The 15,328-nt window shown below is 44.1% G+C and overlaps 1 protein-coding gene across 2 annotated transcripts in view; it reads right to left on the bottom strand.

Moving 5' to 3' along the window:
* Positions 1-13,439: 13,439 nt before the first annotated feature.
* Positions 13,440-15,328, bottom strand: part of TBX15 (T-box 15) — a 174,361-nt gene continuing 172,472 nt past the window's right edge. For both annotated transcript variants that reach the window (XM_006028556.3, XM_025209981.1), the window contains one exon: positions 13,440-15,328. In XM_006028556.3, coding sequence (XP_006028618.2) covers positions 14,865-15,328 — 464 coding nt within the window. In that variant the 3' untranslated portion in view covers positions 13,440-14,864.

Here is a 15,328-nt window from a genome sequence, read left to right as displayed (position 1 = left end):
GCACACCCGCTCCGCCTGGGCACGGAAGCCAGAGACCAGCATCCACCCTTTGCAGGCAAGCCAAATGTGGGTGGATGCTGTTTGGAAACCACACATGCAAGTGCTTATTGAGATCAGGGAAAAGTGGTGTGGGGGTATAAAGCCCTAACCATTGAAGGGAACTGCATAGTCTACGCTGCATTGCAGTATGATGTTGTTCTATCTCTGCTATCCCTTTGCTCCTTGTCCTCACTTCCAACAAAGGCACGGCAAACTAGCTTGTATGTTATGAAAGAGGCAGGTGAGGCAGAGTTTTGCCATGAGAAAAGAGAGCAAAGGTGGATTTGGGTGTGACAAAGGGTTTGGGGTTTTTTGGCAAAGAGCAGGGTGTTTTGATGACCTTCCAGCCTGCAAACAAAGTGGTTAGCAAAAGGGATTACCACATCTTCTGCAAAAGCAGAGTGGAGGATGGCCATCTATTAGTTACCATGGATACCTGAAGTGGACATAAATGAGGTGTGAATGAATGATGACCTTTCAGATGCATCCACCCAAAGTAAGCAAACAGGTCATTTATTCAGAAAATTCCTGTCATTTATAGAGAAATTGCATTGGAGTAACAAGTTATCCCAATGCGTTAACATGGGTTTGGGGTCAATTGTTACCCCATATGGAAAAACACATTCACGCCTGGGATAATATGTTACTCTTGGCAGTTTTTCATCTTCTGGGAGCAAACCATTCAAGTAAGCTGGCTGTTCTTTGGGAATATAGTACACTGCAGTGCTAGTAACAATGTCCTAAAAAAATCAATTTTTAGAATTAATCAACTTTAAGATACTGCACAAAATATGTGTCTGGGGTAGGAAATTACCCCATGGGAACATATGAAAGTTAAATGCCTCAAAGCAATTTGGAGTCTATTCTACACCCCAGTGTACACATACCTGTAGGAGATTTTTTTTTTCCAAATATTTGCCATATATTTTGCTTTTCTTGTTTTATTGCCTTTCTACAACTCTTTCTATGCTACAAAACCTTTTTGAAAATTAATATCCACAGTGGTTGCTGATCAAAGATCAAACTGATTTGGGAATGACCCCTGACATGTAGACTAAAAGGTGGTTAAATGTAATACTAAGCAACAATGTGCAACAGTAAAGAGATGCATAAATGTAAGTTGTTCATAGAGCTATGCTGCTTATTTATGTTCCATCACCATCAAGACTGATGGTTTTCTCTGCATAGCTGTTTCATTCCTTTACTAATAAGAAAATTATCTTACTAATTACTAAATGAAGTATAGCTGCTAGGACCATTTTGATCTTTTCTTTTAAAAAACAATTTGTATCATATATTTTATCTGTACAGTTCTGAATCGTCCCAAATTCTCTGTGACTTTTTAAAATATCCAGGGTTCAGAAAACTTACTGGCTAATTCTTTAGTACAGGGGCCTTTTCCAGCTCCAGGATGGAATGATGCACCCCAGGTTGAAGGTGAAAGGGCAGGTCCTAATGCCACCACTGCTTGTCTCCCCAGCCACATAGGGAAACCACCTGCAGCTGGCACTTGTCCCCAAGGCAGAACAGGGAGAGTGCCCACAAAAGGTGCTTTCCATAGCCCAGTGTTCCCAAAGCCCCATTTCTGTGGGCTGGATCCAAAGGTTCTATGGGCTGGTTCTGGTTCACAGGCTGTAGGTTACTAACCACTGCTTTACCATCTTACAAATCATCTACATTCATGATTTGTATATTCATGTATTAATGTTGTTTCTGACTTCCCTTACCTTATTTTTACATAGGCAGGCAAGGTTCTTTGAGTAGATGTGATATCTTTTATTAGATCAACTGAGTAGTTGAGGAAAAGTTCTTAGCAAGCTTTTGGGTGCAAACACCTTTCTTCAGGCATAGGAAGTCTCTGCTGTTCTGAGACTCCAAGGAATGAGAGAAGCTAAAAGTGTGACAGGATGTCAGTGAAAATGTAAATAGGTAGAAATTAGGGGCCTTTGTACATGCAACAAAATTGTCCTTTAAAGCAGCTTAAATGTGCTTTTGAATCGCTTTGATGTCATTGCTGTTTGCACATTCGGCAGTGTATTCTACTTCAATGGCGTTCCTGTTTGCATGCTTGGTGGTGTATTCTGCTTTAAATGACTCTGTAACGTAGCAAGATAAAACATCTCTGAGGTGTTTTAGTTTGCTACCTAACAAAGTGAGTGCTGGGAGCCAACATGCTCAGGGAAGCTTGGGCTTGGTGGGCTTCCAGCACCCCATGCACCATCCCCGTCACCTTCTTCCACCACCAGCACACCCAGCCACCCTCCTGACATCTTGCTGCTCTGCCCCAGGGGCAAGCCAGCCATTCCTGGGCAGTCCCAGGCAGCAGAAAGGCAGCGGGGACAGTGCAGGGGTGCTGGAGCTTACCTGCCTCTCCCATGGCAAATGAGGGAGTTGTGAGCTGCAGCCAGATCGCACAGCCCCTGAGCTTCCAGGCTGGTGCTTTCCTCCATGGCAGCTGCACCTCCCAGGTGGTACCTGTCCATTGGCACCCAGTGTGGGTGGTCCCAGGGGTTGTGGCCACCACGGAGCAAAGCACTAGGCCCTGCGCAGCTCAGCAGCTGTGTGACTTGGTGGTAGCTCATGCAGGCAGGCTCAACTAAAGAAAAGAAAAAGCGGCAAGGAGTCTGATCTTTTTTTTTCTCTTGAACCCTGCCTGCCTGAGCTGCACAGAGGCCTGATGCTTCCCTCTGTGGCTGCAGCACCCCCTGGGATTACCCAGGCTGGAAGTCAGCAGGCAGGTGCTGCCTGGGGGCTGCCACCTCTGTCACAGAGAGAAGCGCCAGCTTATATTAAATTATAAGCATCTACATTCTATATGTCATGTACAGAAAGGGTTCCATATCATATGGGTGCAAGTAATATTAGGTGGTTTATGGAACCAAAGTATCAAGGACACAGTCATATACATGGAGTCTGTATGTAGTTCTCTAAGATAAAGATGCATGAACCTGTTACTAGGCAGACCTCTCTCAGGAGTTGCATGGATATTGCTAATTGCTGTGAATGCATGAAATGCATTACCTTGTATTAATTTAGGACCTTATTCTGAAGAAAGGTGGACAAAGGTAGATGCTTGCACTATGTGTGGATCCAAATACCATCACTGCAGAGTCATAGAATGATTGTGCCCTTGATATACTGGTATTAAAAAGAATTATGCAAAAAGATAGTATTGTATGTAGCAGTCCTACCCTTCTGACCACGTCTGCATGAGTTGTAACTGTGCAGTCATTTAGTACTTATAGTTTCGTAATTTCTAGGGTCAGAAGGGAACTGAACAGATCATCAAGTCCAACCCCCTGCCCTGGGCAGGAACGAGTGCTGGGATCATAAACCCCAGCCAGATATCTATCCAACCTCCTCTTGAAGACCCCCAAGGTAGGGGAGAGCACCACCTCCCTTGGAAGCCCATTCCAGAGCCTGGCAGCCCTAACCATAAAGTAATACCTCCTGATATCAAGCCTGAACCTGCTCTCAATTAATCTGTGGCTGTTATTCCTTGTTATCCCAGGTGGTGCCTGGGGAAACAGAGCCTCACCTATTTTCCATTAGTCCCCCCTGGTGAGTTTATAGGCCACCAGATCCCCTCTCAGTCTTCTCTTGTGGAGACTTAATAGACTCAGGTCCTTTAGTCTATCTTCGTAGGGCCTGGCCTGCTGCCCCCTGACCATGCGAGTGGCTTTCCTCTGGACCCTGTCAAGTTTAGCCACATCCCTCTTGAAGTGCAGTGCCCAGAACTGGACACAGTACTACAACTGCAGCCTGACCAGTGCCACATAGAGGGGAAGGATCACCTCCCTGGATCTGCTTGTGATGCATCTGTAGATGCACAACAAGGTGTGGTTAGCTTTACTAACTGCTTCCTCGCATTGGCGGCTCATGTCCATCCTGGAGTTAACAATGGCTCCAAGATCCCTTTCAGCCATTGTGCTGTTGAGAAGGGTGTTCCCCAGCCTATAGGTATGTTGCAGGTTCTTTCTCCCTAGATGCATCACCTTGCACTTGTCTGCATTGAATTCCCTTCTATTCTCATTTGCCCACCTCTGTAACCTGTCTAGATCTACTTGGATTCTGTCCCTCCCCTCCAGTTTGCCCACTTTTCTCCACATCTTTGTGTCAGCAGTGAATTTGGACAGCGTGCTTGCCATGCCTACCTCCAAGTCACTGATAAAGGTGTTGAATAGCACAGGCCTGAGGACCGAGCCCTGGGGAACTCCACTGCCCACATCCCTCCAGGTTGAAAATGACCTGTCCACCATCACTCTCTGGGTGAGACCATCGAGCCAATTTGCCACCCATCTGACTATGTAGGCATCAATGCCACAGTCATCTAGTATTTTTATGAGAATGGGGTGGGAAACAGTGTCAAAGTCCTTCTTGAAGTTTAGGTAGATGACATCCACCTCAATGCCCACATCCAAGGACTTTGTGACCTGGTCATAAAAGGAAACAAGGTTATTCAGGCAGGATCTGCCCACAGTGAACCCGTGTTGGTTGCCCCTGAGCGTTACCTCCCATGCTGGTCGCCCGCAGAAGTGTTCCTTGATAATTTTCTTAAAGGTCTTCCCAAGGACCGAGGTGAGACTAACTGGCCTATAGTTACCTGGGTCCTCCTTTCCCCGCTTCTTGTAAATGGGGACCACATTGGCTCTTTTCCAGTCCTCTGGGACCTGGCCAGAGCACCACGAGCGCTCATATAGCCGTGCCAGGGGCCCTGCAATGACCTCCACCAATTCCCTCAGTACCCTTGGATGAAGAGCATCTGGACCTGCTGATATATACACATCCAGCCCCTCCAAGAATTCCCTAACTAGATCATCCCTGACCCTAGGCATGGTGTCATGTCCCCTGAGCCTGTCTGTAATCCTAGTGGGGAAGTTGTCCTGGTCCCTGCTCAGAAATATGGATGCAAAGAACTCGTTTAAGTGATCAGCTTTTTCCTTTGCTGCAATCACCATATTGCCAAGCCTATCCTGTAAGGGCCCCACATTACCTGGTGCCTTCTTCTTACTCCCTATGTATTTGAAAAAGCACTTTTTGTTATCCTTAATTCTGGTCGCCAGCCCTAGTTCCATCTCTGCCTTGGCCTTCCTAACTGCCTCCCTATGATCACAAACAACAGAGGTGTAATCCTTCTTGGTGATTGCCCCTTGCTTCCACTAATTGTATGCCACCTTTTTTGCCCTCAGGCCCTCCTGGATGCCTTTACTGAGCCCAGGGGGCTTTTTAGCACTCTTGCCCCCTTTGGTTCATGTTGGGACTGACTCCTTCTGAGCTCAGAGGATCATCTCCTTAAGGAACAACTACTTGTCCTGGACTCCCATCTCATTGAAGCTCCAAGTCCCCAATGTCTCTCTTACTAGTCTCCTTAGCTCATTGAAGTTGGCCCTCCTGAAGTCAAGGACTTTTGCCTTACTGCTTGATTTCATCACCCTGTGCCAGATAGTAAATTCCAGCAGACGATGGTCACTAATGCCTAGGTAGTCAAGCACGTGCAGATCGCTCACCAGGTCATGGCTTGTGGCAAGGACCAAGTCCAGCAAGGCATTTTCTCTGGTGGGATTATGTACCTCCTGGGTTAGGTGGAGGTCCTGTATGCAGGCTAAAAACCTATGTGAGCATTCAGACCTGGCTGACTGATCCTCCCCGCAGATGTCTGGGTAGTTTAGGTCACCCATGACAACCACATCCCTTGTCCTTACAGCCTCCATAAGCTGAACTGAAAATTCCAGGTCCAGCTCGTCCCCCTGGTGAGGCAGTCTGTAGTAGATGCCCACTATCAAGTCCCTTTCCCCATGCCCCCTTTCATTCTAACCCACAGCGCCTCAGTTTGCTCCTCTTCTGAACCCATCCTGATCATCGAGGACGTGTACCGCTCATAAGTGCTTGTATAAGTACTTGTATACTACTGTGTAGTAACCAGAATTACTGAGCAGTCACGATGGCAAATGGTTTTTTTGTGATGCCAACAGGGCAGTAGCCTGTGACTACTGCACAGTAGCATCACATCACCCTTCCTGCCATGCCATACTACTGCATAGGAGTCTCTGGTGACTATGCAGTCAGCATCTTATGTAGACATGGCCTGTGTTGATCTAAGTGTAATCTTTCTTTGACTCCTTTGAAGCACAGTAACCATACATTTCTGTCCTAGCATTTCATCTTCAGTAGAGCAGCAGCTCAGTCAATCTGTACTGCTGGGGTGAAGATAGCTTTTGTGCCACAGTTTGGATGCAGGCAAAGATCTGAGACTGGAAGAAGACACTTCATTTTCCAAGAAAAACAGGAGTGGTGCATTCAGAAAACTAGAACTGACTTTATCCAGCATATCTCCTTTTCTGTGCACTTCAGTAATGAACTACTTCTTTTATGTATCAGGACAGATTGTTGCACTAGTGGTTTCTACCATCATACTGTGTAAACCATAATGAAAACAATCATTAAAATCTGTATATAATGTAAAATCAGTACTTAGTATGCAAGAGAGTAGAATAAATATTTTATAACTGTGAGTAATAAACCATGATTTCTGCTTGCCTAAGCACACTTGAAAATTTACATCTAAAATACCAATGCACAAGACTGGAAACCACATTAACATTGTAAAGAACAAAGAAAACTTGCCATAAAGAGCTGGTATTCCATATTGAAACAAGTCCACATATCCCAGATTGAATCAGAGGACCCTTTAATCTCTCCGAATCGAATCAGAACCCTCCAAATCAATTTGGACAGATTCAGAAAGATTCGGTGATTTGGACATAGACAAAGCTTTAAATGTTTTTTCTACATACCTCAAGGTACCAGGCGGCTCATCAATGCTGCAATGCTGGGGCACATGGACTGTCCCACAGAAGCACAAGGGGCTCCCCAGCACGCTCAGCAGCAGACCCAGAAGTGGACCAGAAGCACTTCTAATCCACTTCTGAGTCTGCGAGAGAATGTACTGGTGGCCCCCTTTTGCCCCCTCAGCTTGGTGACTGGTGCCTCCTGGGTCTGGGGGGGCACCCAAGGTCCCCCCCATGGCTGATTGCTGAGCTGGGGGAGTACAGGGGGGGACCCCCAGTGCACTCCCCGGAGGAGCCGGAAGTGGACCAGAAGTGCTTCCAGCCCACTTCCAGGTTCACCACCTAGCATGTGGAGCACCTCCCCCCACTTCCACACTCCTGTGGGATGCTCCATGTGCCCTATCATCGCAGCGTTCACAAGCCATGCTGGTACTTCAAGATATATAGAAAAAACACTTAAAGCTGTGTCTGTGTCCGAATTTCTGATTCTGCAAATAAGCATCAAATCTTCAGATTTGGATTTGGCCAAATCGAATTGGGGACAGTAATCCAAATCAACTAATTGAATCACTGTCCCCAATTCAGGCCAAATCCAGATCCAAATCAAATAGGGCCCACTTCACACACACCCCTACTATAGAGCTCTTTGGGCTAAAAGGGACCAAGATCGCTATGTCTCCAAGAAGGAATTACTTTATAATCCTGCAAGCTTTTTCCATTGCCTGAAAATGTCTGAGTCATAGTTAGGTCATCTTTCACTATTAAGTCTAGATCCTTCTGTTTGCTAGTAATATGTAGCCAGTTACTTCCCATTTTGGATATGTCCATTATTATTGTTTTTATTATTATTTTGTCCCATGTAGATTCTTTTGCCCTTATTTAATCTTCTTTCATTCCCTTTCACCTCTTTTGTTCAGTTTCCCTATCTATTATTACTGTTTTCTTCAGTTCTTCCCAAGGGATTCGTGATTACTTCCAATTTCATATCACCTGTATATATGACCTTTGGCTGCAATAGTAAGGGGCTGGAATCCAATATAGAAAGTAGTACAGTTGTATAAAATAGTGGTTTGTCTTCAATGGCCACATCAAGATGAGCAGCGGCGTGCAGTTTGTGGCACCACAAACTGCACACAGTGAAGGTTAAAAAGTGTGGCTTTCCCAGTAACAAAAACATAAATAAATGCTGGGAAAAAATGTGTAGCAATGCACACAAAAAGTGTGTGCCAGCACAAACAAAGTCCTGGCCCTCTGGAGAAATGCTCTGGCTGCTGGCCAGGCCTCCGTGCTGCCCGAGCTGTGCCCTTGCTGCTCCAACATGCCACCAGGACACCAAGTAATACAGCTGCTCCAGCTCTCCCTGGCTAAAGAGCCAGGAGGAGCTGGGCAAGGGCAGTTTGTCCCACAACAAAGTGCATGTGCAGGGGCATGCACTGTGGCACAAAGTAGTGGCACAAATTTGTACCGCTGCAAGTGCATGCCCCTGCTTGTCTGGATGTGGTTGACAGCTTTAAATATAGTCTAGGATGCCATCTTCCTGGAACAAACCATAAAGGACCTCCCTCTACCCAAGAGCAGGGAGACAAAACACCTTTTCCACACACTAGGGTGCTGAGGCACTACCTTGAGGGTTGACTGTGATACTGGATGGTGTTGGCAGGTGCACAAAGGCTTGTTGTCAATTATATTGCAAGATATTCTGAATCTATTGTCACAGACACGATACAGAGGCAGACAGACCCATCTTCTACATCTTAAAGTAGATTCATTAATACACTATATTGATGGAGATTTCTCTTTGTGTCTGTTTCTAGGACTGTAATATCAGCCTTAAAAAAATTCAAACAGAGGATATTAAAAATAAATCCTTAACAAATAGATTGCTTGAAAACAGAATACTTTAAAACAATCCCCTCCCTAGGTTCTCACAAGGGAAGTCTTGGCAAACCAGTGAGTCTGGCAGTGTGCTCTGTTGGTCACCAGCTTTGTTCTCTGGAGGTTGAAGAGGGGGAACAGGTTCCAAAACAAAGGAACTTTCCAATGACAAACAACTTTCAGCTGGCTGTTAGCTACACTCCTTGATCAGCTGTCAGCGTGTTATACAGGGGAGAAGGGTTCACTCAAAATAGCCAATTGCTCCATGACTCAAGGTTTTATGGGCCAAAAATACCTCCATAAATGTCCTCTTGGGTAGTAAGCAGTGCTAGAGCACAAGAAGAATGTGCTCAGACAAGGTTCTTTGGGTAAATGTGATCTCTTTTATTAGACCAACTAAATAGTTGGAAAAACGGTTCTTTGCAAACTTTCAGGCAAAAACACCTTTCTTCAGGCATAGGAAGAGTCTGCTGTTGTTTGGTGTTCTCCTGGATGAGGTGTCTTAGACAGGGGTTATCCTGCCTTGAGCAGGGTCTGGACCTATGTGACCTCTTGAGTTCCTTCCAGCCCTATGGCTGCGTCCAAATGAGCACGGCTGTGCAGTAGGTGGCACCACATGCCACATATTCAGTTGTTCTCCATACTTCAAGGGAGCAGCACGAAGGGTTTTTTTGACCCCTGGATATCTAGGGTCCAAAAAAACCCACAGGGGAAAAAAAAGGTGGAGTGGCACACACTGTGGCAGTGTGCGCTGCCCAAAGCCAGAGCCTGGCCAGCCAGAGCCACACTCCGCTACCAGCCAGTCTCCACACGGCAGGAATGATGTGACTGCAGCCTCAAGAGGCCCCTGAGACCCCAAGTAAGGCTGCAGGGGCCAGCCCAGTGCCAGCCCCAGCCTCCCCTACCCAACCCGGTGTAACTTGCTGTACACCAGAGGGCACATAACATAGGCATTCCCCAGGGACACTAGCAGCAGCGCAAGGTGTGCTGCTGTTAGTTGTCCCTGGGGAACCAAATGTCCACACTACGTGTTGTCACGGCCTATTTGTCTCTGAGTTTATGACTCTAGGAAGTAACAAAGTTCTAGTGCTGTTTGTCACAGGCTGAGATGCTTGGATGAAAGCTACCTTGCATCTGTGTAGTCTGTTACTAGGCAGTCAAGTAACATAGTTAAGCAAAACAGGAGTAGAAAAATATTCAAATAAGAATAGCATCTGCAGGAACGTTATTGAGTGTAAAATTACACAGGCTGTTAATCCTTCTGTTCCAGGGTATAAGATGATCCCTAGCTTAGGTCAGAAAAAAAAGACCACCCCTCCAAAGATAGAATATTGTAGTTAATTATGTTATGGGGGCTTTAATGCTTCTCTGTAAAGCATTTTATATTGGCTACTATACAACATAAAGACTATATAGATTACAAGTCTCTCACAATATGGCTCTTATGCTGTTCTCATAAGTGTATTTTCTTCTCCATTTTGTATTCTTTTCTAAAATGTACATTTAATATTTAAAAAGCTATTGTCTCCTAGAGACCTCTCCTACCTTTATAAACATGACATCCCTATGGCAACAACTGTAGTTGCTAACATGGGAAAACATTCAGAAAGTATTTCATGTGTTTTCAGCTGTCTCTTGATACTGTTTTCCAGTTGGAACCTGGGAGAAACAGTCCAAACACTGACCACTCAGCTATCTGCCACCTCCAGTAAGTACTCTTTGGACCACCAGTGGTTCACAGACCATCCACCAAAATAGAAAATGAACTATTATGGCAGTGTTCTTGAATAATGATACAAAACATTGCATCTATATACCTCTTTTGGCTCAAGTGATCAGTATTCATGGTCATGCTGTTTCCATTAGAAGGAGAAAAATATGATAGCATTAGGTATTCCAGTGATGCAATTTGTTTTTTTTTAAAAGGATGTAAACACATTTCCAATTCCATGACCTTTTTTTGCTTAATTCCAAGCCTCTTTCTAACCAGTGCTCTGCCCCAGAAGCTCTCTTTTAACTTTCCTTAAGGGACACATTTTTTAGTTTTTCTTTGTCTGCTTGACTTTTTCTCCCTGGATGTTATTTTGTTTTTTAACTTTAAAAATTAATGAATCCAGTTTATCAAGTTGACACATTTGAGTTTTAAAGATAAGTTCCCCCTAAAGTATGGGTGCCTAACTCTTTTAGTCTCCTGGGCTGGATCTGGACAGTGGGGTTCCTTGTGGTACAGAACAAGACCAACCTGCAGTGGTGAGGCAAAAAGCAACAGCATTAACTATCACGGGTATTTAAGCCACTGTGCTGGCTCTGGGAATTGCAGGACTTAACACATATGTTGCTCACCCTACCACAGCCAAAGCACATTCCCACCAGAGCTCCGTATCCTCAGAATTTGGTGGTAGTCCTCTCCCCGTCTCACTCCACCCCCAAATTCCCAGTCCCTCTGTCCCAGCAGGCCAGATGACATGGTTCTGCAGGCCAGATGCAGCCCATGAGCCATGTGTTTGACACTCCTGCCTTAAGGTAACATACGGATGGATATTTATCTTCCATTAACAGTGCTCCCTTAGTCAGAAAGCAAAACATATGAATAAATGGTCAGTTTTCGTCCTGGCAACATGCCAACTATGATGTGTTTCAGGGTTCAAACTACTTGTTAGCAACTCTGGGAAAAGGCAAATGAAACCCAATGTCCATACAAGAAAAATAAATTCATAATGGGGAACAAAAACTATTCACATTTTGATATATTTTAAATTAGTTGTTTGACTCAGGAAAGGGACCTGGGTGTAACTGTGGGATGCTAAATAAACACCTAGGGTCAATGTAAGAAAATAAAGAATGTAGGGGAAATGAACCACACAATATTACAATGCCATTATATAAAGCAATGTTATCCCTTATCAAGAATACAATATGAAGTCCTCCCCCACCCTCCTCAGGATAAACGATACTACAGATTTAGAGCTCTCTGTCATGATATTATTGAAGCCAAGAACTTAGCAAGATGGAAAGAGGTATTGGATATTTATGTAAGAGCTTATAAAGAATTCTGGAATATATATATAACACCCTCCTTGCCCCACCCCCATCCCCCAGTTCTGGGATTAACCAAGAACTAATATATAAAGTTTACAGGGAGATACTGGGGCAGGAACAAACTAAGATTACCTCACATCTTTTACTGTGCAGTTTCTTTCCCCTGCCTCTGAAGCATGTAGAGTTAACTACTTTTAGACAAAGTATACCGAACTAACTGGACTATGCCTCAAGCCCAGAAAAATAATTTTTAGATGCCTCTGTGAAAAACTGTTTACTGAATTAACTTCCAAAGCATTTTCTTTCCTACAGGTTCAGTTTTCTATTAAAAAATTGTTTCTCATTTAGCATACACATCAAAAAGCTATACAGTGCAAAACTGCATTTTTTCAGGTTCCCCATGGCTTGGAGATGTAATGTAACAAACAAGCTGAAGAAACCCAGACAAAATTTACAAAAAACACTAAATTATCTGTAATCATCTATGAACATTTAAAAATAGCTATGAAAAATACCTTTTGAAGTACATTTGCCAGTTGTGTTAAAACTTAAAAATGAAAATTCCAGAAACCACTGCATAGAAGACCTCTTCCATACAAAGATGGGCATCTGATAGTGTGTGTATATTTGACCATTGAAACCAATAGCATAAATGAGAGGGAGCAAGTGGGGCAGCAGCCCCTGGCACCAGCTTTATGACGGAATACAAAAGTAACTGCTAGCACAGCAACAGGTAATTGTGCCACTGTGACCAGCACCACAGTAGCTGGCACTGCCCTGTGGGTTGTGGTTGCCCCAGGTGCAGAGTTTCCCTGCCATACCTCTCCACCTTTTAAAGGTGGTCCAATATTTTTAAAAAATGTTAGGAAGTTGTTATTGTGTAAAGGAATTGCTGCTGTGTGCATTGTTGTCAGCTGGCCACCTAACGCTTATCATGTTCTTTGAGGAAGTCATAGAAAATTAGGGCTGGAAGGGACTTAAGGAGATAGAGGCCAACCTTTTTTGGCAGGCATTATTTGGCAGGCATTGATTTAAAAAAATAATGCCTGTACCCTCCCATAGGGCCCTCTAATCCCATTTTTCTGCCCAATCTGCTGCTGTATTTTCTGCTCCCTACCCTGTGGGCATGTCTGTGTGTGCGCATTTACTGCACAGTAACTGAAATTACTGCGCAGTATGGGTGCACATCTACTCGTGCATGCCCATACTGCACAGTATACACGGTGACTTACACCAATTTGAGCGTAAATTTGATACCCGCATTATGCGGGTATCAAGTTTAGGCCCGATTAGTTACTGCACAGTAATGCACATGTAGACACCTTACTGCATAATAGCACTGTGTCCCAAGTCAGTCCATACACAATGTTAATGTACTTTAACACCTGCACATGTAGATGCCAGCCTATTCCCGCTTACTGTGCAGTAACTTAGTACGCAGTAAATTTAAGTTGGCATAAATGCACATATAGACTTGGTCAGTGATGGAGAAAAGGTGGTCTCTTCTTTAAGGCAGCTCTTCATATATTTGAAGACTGCTTTTGTGTCTCCCCTTAATTTTCTTTTTCCATGCATGAGAACCTTAGTTTTATATAGATGGCTGCAATTCTTGGGTTCTGCACATAAAAACTTGCTGGTTATTTTAAAATTTGATGTCCACAGACTATGGATTCTTACATACAAACAGAACACATAAGGAACAATTGCAAAGATTTATTTAGCGCTTTTGTGCTTGGCACTTAGAAACAAAGTTCCGTGCATAGGGCAAATCTTTATACACCTTTCTCTTCATACATATTTTACATACCATTTTTATTGCCCTCTTTTATACTCATAGTATTGAATTCCCCACTAGGCACATAAATACATTTATCTACAACACCTCAAAACAAATCTTAATAATATCTGTATTCTGTTACTTGGTATTTGCATTTTCACACAATTTAAATGCTTAGCTTGCACCAAGCTACAATTGTTTTCTTTTTTTTTTTAAAGAAGAAAAAAAAACAAAAAAGAAAGACATTTTAACAAGTCAATGATCTATTTGGTAAAACAGAGATCAAATAGCAGGTTGGAGGACAGAGAATACCTGCATTGTTTTCTATGGCAACTTGTACATGCAAGATGGCTGAGGTCAGCCATGTTGTACATCTGGGGTCTGCAAGAGAACAGATCCCCTCTTCTTTCTACCATTCACCATATGCTCAGTCTGGAGATTCTCCTCCTGTTGAGCTGAATGATCTGCAGACAGATATATTCCAAGCACAGTCTATAGTTTCTTTATTGCTCCGAGTAACATCAACAGAAGGCACAGCACTGAGACCCCTCTTCCCTTATGCAGCATTCTGAACATGGTTCCCTACATAGGGCAGAGGTTCCATTGTGTGGTAAAGCTTCAGTCTCTTTTTCTTTCTCTCTCTTGCTCTCTCTCTCTCTCTCTTTATGCAGGCGTGGCACTTTGCAAACTTGACCCATACAAAGACATTGCCTGTCAGGCACAGCCACAGTCAAAAAGTAAAAATCTCTTAAGGAGGAGAAGTTCCAGTTCAGCCAAGAATTTCTTTTACTACAGTGGGGAGAGGGAGCCACAGGACTTAGTATTAAGTTTTGCAGTTGTTATTGTTAAACCACTCAGGCAAGAAAAGTTAGCCAAGGAGGGAGGAGGCCTTGAAAAAAATGACCTTGCATGGGCAGCACAGCTGTATGTCATGAATTCTTCAGTGGCATCCTTCCTTGGACATAGAAGGACAGAACACACATAAGATTCCTTCAACAATCAGAGTTCATTCTCATTGACAGTAAATGCGTGTGCCATGTATTAAGTTTTTTTATGCTTCACTATGGCTTCTCTTAAACAATGCCCTTTTCTATATCGTGTCCTATATTAGGAATAGATGCTCCGTTCCAGATGCTAAGGCCTTGGATTACAATGAGTGGCAGTGGCTGTCAGGTTGGGGGCTTTCCATGGGGTTATTTGGTGTGTATTTGGATGACCTGTATTTTCATATATCATTAACAAACTAGTTCCACTATAAGTTTAAAGGCAAAATAGTATTGGGGCGGGGTCAACTGGGGAGACAACAAAGTCTTGTTGTCTGTGATTCCAAGGAGACAGCTTGCTGGTTAAACCATGTGCACAGACATCTGTGAGGAGGAACCCTGGACAGCCCCATACTGCCTGTTATCACAGGCATTGGCTGTTTGCTGGTTGCTGGGTGGGGAGCTGATCATGTGCATCCCATGATCCATCCCTGTTGAAAGATATTGCCTCTCTCCAAAAGCCCCATTGGAAGGGGAGGAACAGAGTAAAGTGCTTTGGGGTGTGGTCAGTTTCTCTGGGCTTGCTGCCAGCCGAGGGGAGGCAGGGAAATTGTATCCATACAGATTGTAAGGGTTGTGAAGGGAGAAGGCATTGTAGGAGCCCTGTTGCATGTGGCCACCACCAAACATATGTGAAGAAGAAGAGGTGGAGGCAGGGTTGCCTGTTTGCATGACATACTGAAACTGAGAGGTTGGGAAGGACCCCAGTTGGCCACCATAGGCTTCCATCTTCCCATTGCTAGGCAGTGAGGATGGAGTCGGCATTC

This window comes from Alligator sinensis, unplaced genomic scaffold, assembly GCF_000455745.1.
Source record: "Alligator sinensis unplaced genomic scaffold, ASM45574v1 scaffold422_1, whole genome shotgun sequence".
NCBI classification, from domain to species: domain Eukaryota; kingdom Metazoa; phylum Chordata; order Crocodylia; family Alligatoridae; genus Alligator; species Alligator sinensis.
Note: the sequence above shows the minus strand (reverse complement) of the source record. Positions and strands in the feature narration are given on the sequence as shown.